This window comes from Aythya ferina (assembly GCF_964211825.1).
Source record: "Aythya ferina genome assembly, chromosome: W".
NCBI lineage: Eukaryota > Metazoa > Chordata > Aves > Anseriformes > Anatidae > Aythya > Aythya ferina.
Window position 1 is genome coordinate 10,450,409 of NC_140313.1, and position 17,158 is coordinate 10,467,566.

Sequence of the window (17,158 nt, forward strand, 5' to 3'; positions counted from 1 at the left end):
GATTCTTCACATTTTGCTCTAGCACCGTCGGCAGCAGCGCACAGGCAGGCAGGGGCGAGCAGCAGGCAGAGCGCCCCGCAGCGTGGCAGTGCCCGCCGCCGCCCCGCACTGCCACCTGTGTCACTTATACTACTCCTATTACCCATGCTGTTAGTGTCAGTGGCATCCTCCTGGTACCATTTCTGTCTTTGTCGCCCCTTACTCTCCCCATTTTCTTTTTGCCACTGACCATTCACCACAAATGGATGAGACACATGATTGCTAGTTAGGAAAGAGAGTGTAACGTCTGCTATATGGCTGCAGGCAGTGCCAGCTGCAACCTTAGAAGCTATTTGTGAAAGAGCCTGCCGGTGGTCATTTGTTAGTGTAATCTGTGTCTCTGCACTCCTGCCCCGCAATAAAGGTAGTAATAGAGCTAAATCGTCATTAGTAATCTGTAGAATGTGGCAACCCCACGGAATGTTATCCAGGAACATAGTTATAACACCGATCTGGGGACGAATAGTCTTTTTTGCATTGCAAGATAAGCCTCTCATAAAAGAATGCTAGAGTGAAGCAGCACAGCCGCTGCTGCCGCTGCCTCCATGGTTACGTCAGTGTCCTGGTTTCAGTTAGCACAGAATTAATTTTCGTCCTAGTAGCTGGTGGAATGCTGTGTTTTGGCTTAGAATGAGAAGAGTGCTGATAACACCCCGATGCTTTAATTGTTGCAGAGCAGTGCTTATACTAAGCCAAGGACATCTCAGCCTTTGCTCTGTCCTGCCAACGGGCAGGCTGGGGGGTGCAGTAAGAGCTGGGAGGGGACAGACCCAGGACAGGTGACCCAAACTAGCCAAAGGGGTATTCCATACCATCTGACGTCATGCTAAACAATATATAGGGGTGGCTAGCCGGGGGGAGGGGGCCGGACTGCTCGGGGTTAGGCTGGGCATCGGTCAGCGGGTGGTGAGCAATTGCATTGTGCATCACTTGTTTGTACATACTATTATTACTTTCGTATTATCACCATTGTATCATCATTATTATTATTGTTATTATTATTTTGTTATTTTTTTTTTCCTGTCTTATTAAACTGTCTTTATCTCAACTCACGGGCTTCACTTTCCATTTCTCTCCCCCGTCCCAGAGAGGGAGGGGGGAGGGTGAGCGAACGGCTGCGTGGTGTTTAGCTGCCGGTCGGGTTAAACCACGACAGTCTTTTTGGCGCCCAACGTGGGGCCCGAAAGGTTGAGATAACGGCAGATCTGATCAGAGTGTGTTAAACTAAAATTGGTGTAAGGATTAGACCTGCTTAATAGTCACTTGTCATGATGCTGATTGCTTTAATCACAACTCTGCTGCGCCTGTTTTCCAAATTGAGTATTATAGTACATTATTTTCCGTATTTGCTCTCTGTAGTGTTGTTTCTCCTCTCCGGGCCCTGGTTTCAGACCATTATGGTACTAAGTGTTATAGCAATGGCTTATGAGACGATAAGATATCTGGTCATGACTCTAACTTGGTATTTATACTCAGTAACATCGTGGACTCTGTACTTTGGAAACAGCATCTTGGGAACTATTAGCAATTATACCTATTGTTTTTCTCCATTAGAGAGTCAATCTGTGGAGGGGAAAGGGGAGGATATTTTTCCTTACTTGCTTACTCTCCCTTTCTCCTTCACCACCCCTGTATCCTCCTGGGTCACTCTGCCTTCCTCCTTCACCACCCTCTTATCCCCTGAGCTTGTCACAATAGCTCTCCAAGATATTGAATATTTCTGGAATACTCAGAATACCATAGTCTTGTTGTTCTGCCTCATGAATGCACTAGAGCAGGGGGAAGCTCCTGAACACCTGCAGTACATCGATGACATTATTGTGTGGGGTGACACAGCAGAGGAAGTTTTCGAGAAAGGGAAGAAAATAGTCCAAATCCTTCTGAAAGCCGGTTTTGCCATAAAACAAAATAAAGTCAAAGGACCTGCACGGGAGATCCAGTTTTTAGGAATAAAATGGCAAGATGGACGTCGTCAAATCCCAATGGATGTGATCAACAAAATAACAGCTATGTCTCCACCAACTAACAAAAAAGAAACACAGACTTTCCTAGGTGTTGTGGGGTTTTGGAGAATGCACATCCCAAATTACAGTCTGATTGTAAACCCACTCTACCAAGTAACTCGTAAGAAGAATGAGTTTGAATGGGGCCCTGAACAACGACAAGCCTTTGAACAAATCAAGCAGGAAATAGTCCATGCAGTAGCCCTTGGGCCAGTTCGAACAGGACCAGATGTAAAGAATGTGCTCTACACTGCAGCCGGGGAGAACGGCCCCACCTGGAGCCTCTGTCAGAAAGAACCTGGGGAAACTCGAGGTCGGCCTCTGGGGTTTTGGAGTCGGGGATACAGAGGATCTGAGGCCCGCTATACTCCAACTGAAAAGGAGATATTGGCAGCATATGAAGGAGTTCGATCTGCTTCGGAGGTGGTCGGTACTGAAGCGCAGCTCCTCCTAGCACCCCGATTACCGGTACTAGGCTGGATGTTCAAGGGAAGGGTCCCCTCTACGCATCATGCAACTGATGCTACATGGAGCAAGTGGGTTGCACTGATTACTCAGCGGGCTCGAATAGGAAACCCCAGTCGCCCAGGAACATTGGAAGTGATCATGGACTGGCCAGAAGGCAAATACTTTGGGATATCATCAGAGGAGGAGGTGGGTCGTGCTGAAGAAGCCCCACTGTACAACCAGTTGCCAGAGAATGAAAAGAAATATGCCCTGTTCACTGATGGGTCCTGTCATATTGTGGGGAAGCATCGGAGATGGAAGGCTGCTGTATGGAGTCCTACGCGACGAGTTGCAGAAGCTGCTGAGGGAGAAGGTGAATCGAGTCAGTTTGCAGAAGTGAAAGCCATTCAGCTGGCTTTAGACATTGCTGAACGAGAAAAATGGCCAGTTCTCTATCTCTACACCGATTCATGGATGGTAGCAAATGCCCTGTGGGGATGGTTACAGCAATGGAAGCAAAACAACTGGCAGCGTAGGGGCAAACCTATCTGGGCTGCTGCATTGTGGCAAGATATTGCTGCTCGGGTAGAGAACCTGGCTGTGAAAGTACGCCACGTAGATGCTCATGTGCCCAAGAATCGGGCTACTGAAGAACATCAAAACAACCAGCAGGTGGATCAGGCTGCTAAGATTGAAGTAGCTCAGGTGGACCTGGATTGGCAGCATAAAGGTGAATTATTTATAGCCCGATGGGCCCATGACACCTCAGGCCATCAAGGTAGAGATGCAACATACAGATGGGCTCGTGATCGAGGGGTGGACTTGACCATGGACGCTATAGCACAGGTTATTCATGACTGTGAAACATGTGCTGCAATCAAGCAAGCCAAACGGTCAAAGCCTCTTTGGTATGGAGGACGATGGCTGAAATATAAATATGGAGAGGCCTGGCAGATTGATTACATCACACTCCCTCAAACTCGCAATGGCAAGCGCCATGTACTTACAATGGTGGAAGCAACCACCGGATGGCTGGAAACATATCCTGTGCCTCATGCTACCGCCTGGAACACCATCCTGGGCCTTGAAAAGCAAGTCCTATGGCGACATGGCACCCCAGAAAGAATAGAATCAGACAATGGGACTCACTTCCGAAACAACCTTATAGACACTTGGGCCAAAGAACATGGTATTGAATGGGTGTATCACATCCCCTATCATGCACCAGCCTCCGGGAAAGTTGAACGATACAATGGCCTGTTAAAGACTACCTTGAAAGCAATGGGCGCTGGGACGTTCAAAAACTGGGATACGCATTTGGCAAAGGCCACCTGGTTAGTCAATACTAGGGGATCTACCAACCGAGCTGGACCTGCCCAATCAAACCTGTTACGTACTGTAGATGGGGATAAAGTTCCTGTAGTGCATGTAAAAAATATGCTGGGTAAAACAGTCTGGGCTACTCCTGCCTCAGGAAAAGGCAAACCTATTCGTGGAATTGTTTTCGCTCAGGGACCTGGATATACTTGGTGGGTGATGCAAAAGAACGGAGAGGTCCGGTGTGTACCTCAAGGAGATTTAATACTGGGTGAGAATAGCCCATGAACTGAATTGCACCATGTTAAATAGTATATTATACTGTATGTTATCACTACCATGATTACTATAGGTGACTAACTAGAATGTATGGAAAAGAGTGTAACCTGAGCATGACATAAATGGTATGGAATAAGGGGTGGATAGATGTCCTGGTTTCAGTTAGCACAGAATTAATTTTCGTCCTAGTAGCTGGTGGAATGCTGTGTTTTGGCTTAGAATGAGAAGAGTGCTGATAACACCCCGATGCTTTAATTGTTGCAGAGCAGTGCTTATACTAAGCCAAGGACATCTCAGCCTTTGCTCTGTCCTGCCAACGGGCAGGCTGGGGGGTGCAGTAAGAGCTGGGAGGGGACAGACCCAGGACAGGTGACCCAAACTAGCCAAAGGGGTATTCCATACCATCTGACGTCATGCTAAACAATATATAGGGGTGGCTAGCCGGGGGGAGGGGGCCGGACTGCTCGGGGTTAGGCTGGGCATCGGTCAGCGGGTGGTGAGCAATTGCATTGTGCATCACTTGTTTGTACATACTATTATTACTTTCGTATTATCACCATTGTATCATCATTATTATTATTGTTATTATTATTTTGTTATTTTTTTTTTCCTGTCTTATTAAACTGTCTTTATCTCAACTCACGGGCTTCACTTTCCATTTCTCTCCCCCGTCCCAGAGAGGGAGGGGGGAGGGTGAGCGAACGGCTGCGTGGTGTTTAGCTGCCGGTCGGGTTAAACCACGACAGTCAGACAGACTGCAGGGTTGTGATCTCCGCCCCTCTGCTATGTGCCAACTCGCCACACGGTGAGGGTCGGCTGCCGTTGTCCACTGACGCCTCTGGTCTCCCGTAGCAACTCGATCCCGAATGTCCCGCGTAGCACCGCGATGACGTCAATTTCCTGCGTCCCACCGCGGCTCCCGCGTTTCCCGCTGCTTCCACGTCTGCCCGCGACTCCCGCGTTTTCCGTGGCTCCCGCGTTTTCCGCGGCTCCCGCGTTTTCCGCGGCTCCCGCGTCCCTCCGCGGCTCCCGCGTTTCCTGCAGTTTCCTTTCCCCGCGTCTCCCCGTGGCTTCCTTCCCCGCGTGTCCCCGAGGATCTTTTCCCCGCGTCCCCCCGCGGTTTCTTTCCCCGCATCTCCCCTCGGTTTCTTTCCCCGCGTCCCCCCGCGGTTTCTTTCCCCGAGTCTCCCCTCGGTTTCTTTCCCCGCGTCCCCCCGCGCTTTCTTTCCCCGCGTCTCACTGCGAGTCCTTTGTCCGGGTCGATGCTTGGAGTTTCTCAATGTCTCTCAGGTGTTCCGGCTTCTGCCAGGTCTCTCCGTGTCTCTCAGAGCTGTCCGTGGCTCTGCAGCGTCTCTCAGGGCTCTCTCCGTGCGGCAGTAGTCCCTCCGTGTGCCTCGGGTCTCTCGGCGCCGCTCTGGTCTCCCGGCCTGTTCGGGTCTCAGCAAGTCCGGGTCTCAGCCTGTTCGAGCGCCATATGTTGCAGGAAGCACGGCCGAAAGCACGACAGACAGCAGTAGAGTCAGATCATGCTCCATTTTATTGCCCAAATAGCCTAACTTTTATAGTGAACTTAAAAGGGGCGGATAGTGTCTCACACAAGATTATTGGTCAAAAGCACTCAGACAAACAACTACAAGAAAACAGACCCACCTACATGAAAACAACCCCCTTGTGATTAGCAGTCACGTAGACCTTGTCCTTGAAGCCAGAGGCTGGTAACAATATTTTTCTAAATTCCTCACTTGGGCGATGTGGGAACACTGTCATGGGAACTTCTCGTAGTCACCCTGGTAGCTTGGTTTGCTCAGCTGCAGCAAGCCATGGGATTTTTGCTGTTTCAAAAAATCCCTCAACACTCTGTGTTGCATTTTCTCCCCCTTCCTCTTTGAGGAGAGGGGGAGTGAGAGAGCGGTTGTGGTGGAGCTTGGCTGCCCACCTGAGTAAAACAACCACAGTCCTTTTTGGCGCCCAACGTGGGGCTCAAGGGTTGAGATAACAATAGCATTGGTTGAAGTATTGACAACTAACATACTGGTAGTCATAATGTTCGGTTTTCTGGTAATATTTTTCTGTGTGGCTATGTTGTATGTAGTCCACTCTCTGTTTTCTTTTTTCCTTTACATCTGATCGGAGAAAGTGGTGAAGTCTGTGCTTGTTTTTTTTTATCATGTTGTGCTGTAACATACTGGCCTTCAGTTTTGTTTGGTATTCAGGCCCGGCATTGTTATCTTCCTGGTCTCATGGAGATTATCTTTTTGAAAATATTAAGAATTACAGCGCCTTCTTTTTTGCCCCTAGCAGTCAATCAGTGAATAATATCGGGGGTAGTGCCTTCTACTTTTCTCCCTGTGGGCTAATTACAGCAGCCTTTCAGTATCTTGGATACCCTTGGTCAGATATTATCCTCCTATTACTAGATCTAGTGTTTGTCTTCCCCAAGGTAAAGCAATTTATTAAGAATATTATCCAAGGACCTGTCCCCAGACAAAGTAGTTGTGGGTGGCAAGGTGTGTGGGGGGATTTGGGCAGGTACCTGTCACAGTTTTCTCCTCCGATGGTCCTTAATTTCACCCCTGAACAAGTGCAAAATCCAAGAAAACTGGTAGAATGTTTGAAAGACGTATGCCCTGACCCTGGCAATACCAGAGAACTCCACCAGCTTGCTGCACTCTGCTGGGGTCTGGCTTACGCCTATCAAATGTCAATTAACATTGCCCAGCACCCTCAAGGGGATAGGGAGTTTCCTGAATTTGATGATGAGACAGCACACACTGTGACCACTCCAGAAGACCGACCATCTATGGTATCAGTCGCCCCTGTAGTAAAGACAAAACAGTGGAAACAGAGATCAGGTCGTTTAGTAAGGGAAGAAGCTCCTCCTAAGGATGAGGGAGAAGAGGAAAAGGCAGGCAGCTCTAAAGCAGCGTCATCACGGCAACATCACGGAGAAGATACTGAAATCATAGATGAATCAGAAACTACTCGGTCTCTATTCTTGAGTGAGCTGCGAGAAATACGAATGGATTTCAGTCGTCATCCAGGTGAGCACATCCTTACCTGGCTGCTTCGATGCTGGGATACTGGGGCCAATACCCAACAGCTAGAAGGCAATGAAGCCAAGCAGCTGGGATCCCTCTCTAGAGAAAGGCTCATTGATAGAGTAATTGGGAGAAAGGCACAAGTTCTCAGCCTCTGGAGGCGAATCCTAACAGCTGTGAAAGAAAGGTATCCCCACAAAGAAGATATTGTATACCAAGTAAGCAAATGGACCACTATGGATAAGGGCCTCCAGCAGCTGTGGGAATTAGCTGTGCTGGAGATGCTTTATAGTGATTTAAACAATGTCCAGACACCTAAAGACCCTGATGAAGTCCAATGCACAACATCCATGTGGCGGAAGTTTGTACGGGCTGCACCCTCATCACATGCCAGCACACTGGCAGCAATGGATTGGGAGGAGGGGATGGGGCCAACAGTGGACGTGTCCAATCACCTTCATAAATATGAAGAAAATCTCTCTGCCCCAGTACGGGACTGCATTTCAGCTGTGGAGAGACTGTCCCAACGGTTAGATGAACACATAGCTTCCTCCTCACCTAGATGGAAGAATCTTTCGGCCATCAAGCGCCAGCAGTCTCCGGCTCAAACAAGGGAGAATCCGGGACACATACCGTGAGGTACCTTGTGGTTTTATTTACGTGACCACAGGGAAGATATGAGGAAGTGGGACGGTGAACCGACCTCGGCCCTAGCTGCTCAGGTACGTGAGCTACGGAAAGATACAGCAGCAACAGAGGGCCCCTAGGAGGATTGCTGCCCCAGTTTGGGGCAGCAATCCTCCTGTTGGGCAGTCCCCCAGAGGCAGTAGAAGGGCTAGTATTACTCCTGACCCTGACGAAGAGAATTCTGCTTCAAATTTGGAAGAATTAATTGATAGATGCTCCAACCAGGACTAGTGGGGCCCTGCCTCTGGCCAGGTAGAGGAGAGGGACAACCGGATTTACTGGACTGTGGATTCGATGGCCTGGCACACCAGAACTGCAGAAATATAAAGCTTTAGTGGACACAGGCACACAGTGTACCCTAATGCCATCAGGCCACCGAGGGGCAGAACTCATCTCTATCTCTGGAGTGACGGGGGGATCCCAAGAGCTAACTGTATTGGAAGCTGAAGTGAGTCTAACTGGGAATGAGTGGCAAAAGCATCCCATTGTGACTGGCCCAGAGGCTCCGTGCATCCTTGGCATAGACTACCTCAAGAAAGGGTACTTCAGGGATCCAAAAGGGTACCAGTGGGCTTTTGGCCTAGCTGCCTTGAGTACAGAGAAGATTAAGCAGCTGTCTAGCCTGCCTGGTCTCTCACAAGACCCTTCTGCTGTAGGATTGCTGAGGATTGAAGAACAGCAAGTGCCAATTGCGACTACAACTGTGCACCAGCGGCAATATCGCACCAACTGACGGATGTGATCAACAAAATAACAGTTATGTCTCCGCCAACTAGCAAAAAAGAAACACAAGCTTTCCTAGGCCTTGTGGGATTTTGGAGAATGCACGTGCCAGGCTATAGTCAGCTTGTGAGTCCTGTATATCAAGTGACTCGAAAGAGGAAACTCTTTCGAGTGGGGCCCCGAGCAACAACAGGCATTTGAACAAATCAAACAAGAAATAGCTCGTGCAGTAGCCCTTGGGCCTGTCCGTACAGGACCAGCTGTGCAAAACACACTTTACACTGCAGCTGGGGAGCATGGGCTCACCTGGAGCCTCTGGCAGAAGACCCCAGGAGAAACTCGAGGCCGACCTCTGGGTTTCTGTAGCCGGGGCTATCGAGGATCAGAAGCCAATTACACCCCAACTGAAAAGGAAATATTAACAGCATATGAGGGGATTCGAGCCGCTTCAGAAGTTGGTACAGAAGCACAACTCCTCTTGGTCCCACGGCTACCTGTGTTACATTGGATGTTCAAAGGGAAAATCTCCACTACACATAATGCAAACGACGCTACGTGGAGTAAATGGGTAGCGTTAATTACACAGCGGGCTCGAATGGGGAAACCCAACCGCCTGGGAATCCTGGAAGAGATTATGGACTGGCCAGAGGGCAGGGATTTCGGAGCACCGACAGAAGAAGTAACTCGTGCTGAAGAGGCACCACCATACAATGAGTTGCCAGAAGACAGAAAGCAGTATGTGTTGTTTACTGACGGATCCTGCCGTGTGGTAGGGAGCCATCGGAAGTGGAAAGCTGCTGTGTGGAGTCCCACACGACAAGTTGTGGAGGCCATGGAAGGGGAAGGTGAGTCGAGTCAGTATGCAGAAGTGAAAGCTATACAACTGGCCCTAGAAATTGCTGAAAGAGAAAAATGGCCGGTACTGTATCTCTACAATGACTCATGGATGGTGGCAAATGTGCTGTGGGGGTGGCTGTGACAATGGAAACAGAACAACTGGCAGCGCAGAGGTAAACCTATCTGGGCCGCTACCCTGTGGCAAGATATTGCTGCCCGGGTAGAAAACCTGGCTGTAAAGGTACGTCATGTAGATGCCCATATGCCTAAGAATCGTGCTACCGAAGAACATCAGAACAAGGAAGAAGTAGATCGAGCTTCGAAAATTGAAGTAGCTCAGGTGGACCTGGACTGGGGAGGTAAGGGTGAGCTGTTTGTAGCTCGATGGGCCCATGAAACATCAGGACATCTGGGGAGGGATGCCACATACAGATGGGCTCGTGATCGAGGGGTGGACCTGACCATTGAGGAATTACACAGGTCACCCATCAGTGTGAGACCTGTGCTGCAATCAAACGAGCCATGAGGGTAAAGTCTCCCTGGAATAGGGGGAGATGGCTTGGATTTCGATATGGTGAGGCCTGGCAGATTGACTACATCGGACCACTTCCACAAACCTGCCAAGGTAAACGTTACATACTTACCATGGTAGAAGCAACTACTGGGGGGCTGGAAACATATCCAGTGAATTATGCCACGGCCCGAAACACTATCTTGGGCCTGGAAAGACAAGTGCTGTGGCGACATGGTACACCAGAGAGAATTGAGTCCGACAATGGGAGTCATTTCCGAAACAATTTGGTCACTTCCTGGGCCAAGAGACATGGCATTGAATGGATGTATCACATCCCTTATCACCCACAAGCCTCTGGGAAGGTTGAGAGGTACAATGGACTGTTAAAAACTATGCTGCGAGCATTGGGTGCTGGGACGTGGAAACATTGGGATATAAATCTACCAGAGGCCACTTGGCTAGTTAACAATAGGGGGTCTGACAGCCATCCTGGTCCTGCTGAAACAAAACCCCTACACACTGTGGGAGAAGCTAAAGTCCCTGTAGTGCATGTGGGAAAGTGGATGGGGAAGGCGGTGTGGGTTGCCCCTGCCATGGGAAAAGGCAAACCCACTCGTGGGATTGTCTTTGCCCAAGGACCAGGGTATACCTGGTGGGTAATGCAGAAAGACGGGGATATCAAGTGTGTGCCTCAAGGAGATTTAACACTGGGAGAAAATTAATCTGTCATCCAAGTTATGTGTTGTAGGAGGACACTGCAGAACCAACGACAGGTCAACTTCGCAAGGAACCGGGCAAGTGCAACAGTGATGTGAGCTAAGCTGGTGCTGGTGTCAAGAAAACCAAATTCGCCTGCCCTGAGTGACCACTTTGACAGATGAAGCTGAAACCATCAACAGTTTTTATGAGCATTTTGGGAAAAGACCTATGGAATAAAGGGAAGTACAGACATATAAATGCTTCAATGGACAGAAAACAATGGTGATGAGAACATCTATATACTAAACTGTACCTGATTGTGACACAAATGTTATGGAATAAGAGGTGGAAGTAGTGTTGGATCTGTCTGAGCTGGAGTCACCTTTTCCCTGTAGCAGCCCACACAGTGCTGTACTCTGCACTCGTAGCTGGAACAGCACTGATATCACTCCAGTGTTGTGTCTATTGCTGTGTAGTGCTGGCACAGCATCAGGACTCCTTCCAAGCCCCCAAGAGCCAGCAGGCTGGGGGTGGGCAAGTGATGGGGAGGGGACATTGCCGGGGCAGCTGACCTAAACCAACCAAAGGGATATTCCATAACACCTGATGTCACACTCAGCAGTAAGAAGGAGGGCTCTCGTGGGGGAGGGGGCTGTTCCTCCTGAACAACCGCTATGCGTTTTGAGGCCCTGCTTCCCAGGACGTGGCCGAACATCGCTTCGTTGATGGGAAGTAGAGAATAAGTTTTTTTCCCTCTCTCTGTGCTTCCACGCGGGCTTATTATTTCTTTTGTTTCTTTTTTCCTCCCCATTCCCTTTCCCTTTAATTAAACCTTTCTCATCTCAAACCTCGACTTCTCTGTGTTGTATTTTCTCCCCCTTCCTCTTTGAGGAGAGGGGGAGTGAGAGAGCGGCTGTGGTGGAGCTCGGCTGCCCACCTGAGTAAAACCACCACACCGTATCAGAACCCAGTCTCCTGCTCGGAAGGGATGGACTTCCAAGGATAGGGTCCAAGGGTAATTCATTCCCTTTGCCTAGGTACAGCAATCCAAATAATATTCCATATGGTGAAACTCCCACATCTTTTTTGTCGCCATTTGAATTCAGAGAAGTGCCAAAGGTAAGCATTTTGTTTGGGGAGCCGAGTTTCCAGAACTCAGTCAATTGCTTCTTTACTGTCTGATTCACCCGCTCTGCCCTTCCAGAAGAGGAAGGATGCCAAGGAGCGTGAAATTTCCACTTAATTCCTAGAGTCCACATTAGCCCTTTTAGCCCTTGCAATATTTGTGACGTAAAGTGATTTCCTTGATCAAAGTCAATATTTTCAATGATTCCATACCTGGGAATTATCTGTTCTAGACTTACCTTAGCTACCAATCTCGCAGTAGCAGATACTGAAGGGAAAGCTTCTACCCACCCTGACAAGTGATTGACCAAGACTAATAAGTATTTAAATCTACCTACTCGAAGGAGTTCTGTAAAATCTACCTGTACACTTTGGAAGGGTTGAATTCCTGGTTCTAGCCCCCTTTGGGGCTGCTTGTGGAAAATTTTCCTGTTTACCTTTTGACATACTACATAACGCCTGAATACTTGTTTAGCCAGAGTATATATTCCCACACATACATATTTCAGTAGCACAGCGTCACACGTTGCTTGAATTCCCCAATGGCTCTCTTGATGTAAAACAGTTAATATTTGCCTCTTTAGCACTTTATTCAGCATTTCTCTCCCATCAGGAAGTATCCATTTACCTTCAGACTTCGTGGCTCCTAATTCCTTCAGGTATAAGATTATAGTGATTTCTGATTGCAAGGCCACCGGCTGGGCTTTTTCATCTGCCACAGAGTTCCCTGGGGCAGTGACTGAATTCCCTTTCTGGTGCTCTTTTATATGCATTATTATTATTACATACTAGAAGTGCAAATTATCTAGGTCTTGCTTTACAAGCTCTTTGTGCACCAATTCCTTCCCCTTATATTTGATCAACCCATACTCCTCCCAGATTTTAGCAAACATGTGAACCACCCCATAAACATATCTCAAATTGGTATAGATGGTTCCTATTGTGGTTTAACCCAGCTGGCAGCTAAACACCACACAGCTATTCACTTACCCTCCCCCCTCCCTCTCTGGGAGAGAGGACACCCCTCTCTCCAGTAAAAGCAAACTGTGGCTTACAGTCTGCTGCTAAAGGGATGGAGAAAAATGCATTAGTGATATGAGTTGTAGCATACCACTCGGCTCCCTTTGATTCCAGTTTTTACTGGAGTTCTAGCATGTCTGGCACTGCAGCACTCAGCGGTGGCGTGACTTCGTTCAGGCCTTGATAGTCCACTGTTAGTCTCCACTCACCATTAGACTTTTGGCACTGGCCATATGGCCAGTTTTAATTTTTGTTCCCCTGGCAGCCAGAGTGAAATTTTTGCGGTGGGGCATTGTTTTTCCACAACATCAATTCCTTTGAATTTAACCCTGCATCGACCAGTTGTTATGCTCAGGGTTTGTGCTGTCTCATGTGTAATTACTGACATTTGGGTTCCGGTGTCAATAAGAAAATTTACCAATAGTTTTTTGGGTCCAACGGGAATGGCAATGATAGGGTCAGAGTGTCCATTAGAGAGCCATTGAATTGCTAATACCCGCCGAGCAGGGTGGCTCACTGCCCTCCCCAGGGAAAGGAGTTTTTTTGCTGAGCTTCTGCCTCCTCAATTAGGCTTGGTGCAGAAGTTGCAGTTTCCTTATGGGTTGGGACAGACGTGTGTGTGATATATGGCATAATAATTCGTGTCAAGAAGATGGTTGATATTAATAAAGAAAGGGGAGATTTGGGAGTGTGGCCATGGGGGTCAGCAAGCCCCATGGTTGATGATAACATCAGACTCTTAACGATGAGGCCATCAGGAGTGTAAGAGTTTAGAGGGAACAAAGAAGGGTGATTCAGGAGACGCCATGCAGTCTCAGGGTTGCTTGTTCTTCAGTCATTAAGGCATGGAAGTTGCTGGGTGTTTGCTGTTGCTGTTAAGTCAAAGTTGTTTGACCAATGAAAAGTTGTTTTGAAAAGGACTGCTATGGGGTGAAGGGTATAAGAGGGGAACCTGTCCTCAAGATGAAGAAAGGCGACACGATATAATGAAGTTATGTCATCAATAAAGAAGCAGGAAAAAGGAATGAATAGGGACCAGCTAGCAGAACGGAGACCAAGACAGGAACAGGCACATTGATCGCCTCATGAAGATAGGTTCGGCCAAACTCAGCAATCCGCTCAAAGAAGCTCATACAGAAAGTCGCTGGAAATAGGTGCACCGGAGCTGGGAAGAAGCTCAAGCTGAGAGAAGTGGACCCGTGCACACAACTGCCCCTCACTGGTGTGAAATATGTTCATCTGATTCGTGTCAATATGGAACAATGCTAGGGCAGAAGTTGCAGTTTCCTTATGAGTTGGGGGTTTTCTGGTTAGGCAATTCTCCCCAGCTGGAATATTTTTCTTACCCATAAATTGGACTAACATACGGAGGTCCTCCATAGAGACACCACGCAAGAATGGTCGGGGTGCACCCAAAGCTAGGGCTTTACTCCACAACTCACCTCGTTCCCTATTAGGTTTGAACCTCTCTTTGAATTTGGGGTATCTGGGATTTTGAGCGTGGATTTGGTGGACTCGCCAAGAGTGGTCTTGGGACTTAATACTGAATGAACTAATGCAGCCCATTCGGCATCCATATTTATCTATGTCTCGTAAAAAGTCACTCCAGGTGGGAATGGGGGAGTTTGGATTCCGCCTACAACCACAATCATCATCCCTAAGAGCAGCTAGTATGCGATCCTGGGTATTTGCTACAAACATCTTAAGACAATCAGGGAGTCCATGGATGAGAGGAGTTAATCGAACCGGGTCAATAGGAACTAACACCGGGGATTTTCTGAATTCATCTCTTTCATATATCGCCTGAATGCAGGCTGCTTTCTGTACTGCTACGGCCAGGTCAGAATAGCTTGTGGCTCTAATTTCCAGGGGTTCCCCTCTCTCCTGAGGATCTATTCCACCTGCCCAGTATGTTGCCCGTGCAGTTATAGAGTAACTATGGTCTCCTGGTGTGGTGATTAAAAATACTCCAGGTCTCCAAAAGCCTCCTGCCTCTTCTTCACTCAACATAATTTGATCTCCTCCTTCAAGAGAAACTCGCCACACATACTCAACTTCCAATTCCCCTGACTGCCTTGAGAACTTCTCCTGTATTTTAAGCAACTCTGCTGGTGACCATGGAATAGTTCGCACAGTAGTGCGGATTCCACCATCATCATCAACAGTAGTCTCAGTTTGGGAGCAGGAGTTTCCTTAGCTTCCTGCTGAGCACAAGACAAACTGTCTCCTAACACAGCACAAATCACACCTTTACCCTTTCTTTGACCGATCTTTCGTGAAGCCTGACACTGATCATTGTGCTCTACCTTGTTCTCTTGATTTTTCCAAAGTTTTTGGGCCCACTCCTTCCCCACCTGGGAAGGGAAACATTTGCATTTTTGCAGCAGTTTATCCATAGCAATCCTGCCGACTATGCCAATTTCTCTGTCGCGTTAAGGAGTGTAGCTGATTAACTGTTATGGGTCTGGTCGCATTCAGAGCACTGAACTACCATGGTCACGGATTCACCAATAACGTATAACCGCCCTTACTCTAGTCGCGTTCAATAAGAAGTATCATGGCTAGGAACAATGCAATCAAGTGCAATTTATTACAGCAACAGGTACACAGGTTCTTTGGATTGCCGGCGATAGTGACTGTCTGCAAAACCAAGCTAGCATGCATGAAGTACACAGGTGCGCAGCCTGGAAATTAATGCGTTAAAAGGCACAAAGATTCTATAAAGATTTCTATGTTTCCGCAGAGACACCCAGTATAACCAAGTGTTCAAATCTCACCCAAAGGCGTCCCAATGGGGGGGAAGAGAGGCTCAGCCCGTCGACTGCTCCCGGGAGTCAGGAGGTCCTCAGGATGATGTATTCCCTCGGGATGGTATCTCCCCTGACGGTGGTATCTTCCCTGACATCCCCTCTCTCTTAGGCCAGTTTATATTATTTTCTATCTTTCAGGTGGAGCTTGAGTGACTCTAGTCAAGCATATCTTAGTTATGATTGGTGAAAAGTTCTCCTGTCTCCGTTTAAAGGTATAGGCTCTGAGAAATTCAGAACGCATGCTCAATGAGGAGTGGTCACGCCTTGGAGGCGGGTAGCTTTTGGGGTGGAGGTGTGTTTTGGTATTATAATGATATTATAATGAGCAAAAGTACACTAGGGTACAGCATTTGTCGAAACATGACAGGTCCTTGGCTCAGGGTAGCAAAAAGTGCAGCTTATCGGTCTCGGTGTGCAGAAGAACAATCGCGTCCCCACCTGGTCACAGAGCCTAGCCATGGTGTCTCCACTCCACTCTACGCTCCGTACTGTTCTTAGAGCTAGCACACCAGGTTTCCCCAGCGCGATAGCATCTAAGGTTGGAAGCCTAGGGAACGCTCAGGTAATGCAGCTACGCCCTACCCTGAAAGCCTCTTCAATGCTGTACATTTTCTTTAAAATGTGAATGTTAGTTTTATTTCCCTAGTTACTTTGGGCAATTGCACCACATAATCCACCCCGTGACTATAGTCACTCAAGCTTCACGACATTTGGAATATGTCAGGGATATCACATACATTCTCGGGACGAGGTTTATTGAGTGTGTGTAGATTTTGTACAGATGCTAAACATCTCACCATAATCCAGAGTTTAATGTACAAACTAATTGTCAGTATAAAGCATAATACAGTGAGTATTAACAGAACAACAACAGGGTGAAGCATCTTGTTGAAGATTCCCATGGCAGCTGGTGACCATCCAAACAAAGTGTCGCACCAACTGTGTCTTTCATCTCTCTTTACTCTTTCCATCACTCGATGTATTTCTTTGTGCATCATGATGAACACTAATCAGAGTCTTTTGTCCATTGTCTCAAACTTGTTTCATCAGCCGCTTCAAGCCCTCACGTAACAGCAATTTCTTCACCAAGGTAGGGTTCATTCCAACAGAAGTAGGCAGGGCATGAAGCAGAATATAAAGGGGTGCAATAAGTTGACAAAATCTCAAATAAGTTGTCTTAATCTCAGTCGACCTATTTTAAGTAGACCCATTAGTTATTCGGCAACTGATTTGTATTGTCTGGCCAGACGTGGCTTGAAGTTCAGCCATTCTTAGAGAATCATAGAATCATAGAATCATAGAATCATAGAATATCCTGAGTTGGAAGGGACCCTTAAGGATCATTAAGTCCAACTCTTGACACCGCACAGGTCTACCCAAAAGTTCAGACCATGTGCCTAAGTGCACAGTCCAATCGCTTCTTAAATTCAGACAGGCTCGGTGCAGTGACCACTTCCCTGGGGAGCCTGTTCCAGTGTGCAACCACCCTCTCTGTGAAGAACCCCCTCCTGACGTCCAGCCTAAATTTCCCCTGCCTCAGCTTAACCCCGTTCCCGCGGGTCCTGTCACTAGTGTTAATGGAGAAAAGGTCTCCTGCCTCTCGATCCAACTCCATTCATC

At 47.9% G+C, this 17,158-nt stretch overlaps 2 protein-coding genes across 2 annotated transcripts in view; both read left to right on the top strand.

The window, feature by feature from the left end:
* The window catches only part of LOC311426361 (uncharacterized protein), a 202,330-nt gene extending 191,441 nt beyond the window's left edge, over positions 1–10,889 (top strand). The window contains exon 5 of the mRNA XM_084502818.1: positions 10,633–10,889. Within this exon, the coding sequence (XP_084358944.1) occupies positions 10,633–10,704 (72 nt within the window). The 3' untranslated portion in view covers positions 10,705–10,889. The remainder of the gene's footprint in view (positions 1–10,632) is intronic.
* The window catches only part of LOC311426281 (uncharacterized protein), a 312,708-nt gene continuing 297,359 nt past the window's right edge, over positions 1,810–17,158 (top strand). The window contains exon 1 of the mRNA XM_084502551.1: positions 1,810–4,158. Coding sequence (XP_084358677.1) covers positions 2,022–4,094 — 2,073 coding nt within the window. The 5' untranslated portion in view covers positions 1,810–2,021 and the 3' untranslated portion in view covers positions 4,095–4,158. The remainder of the gene's footprint in view (positions 4,159–17,158) is intronic.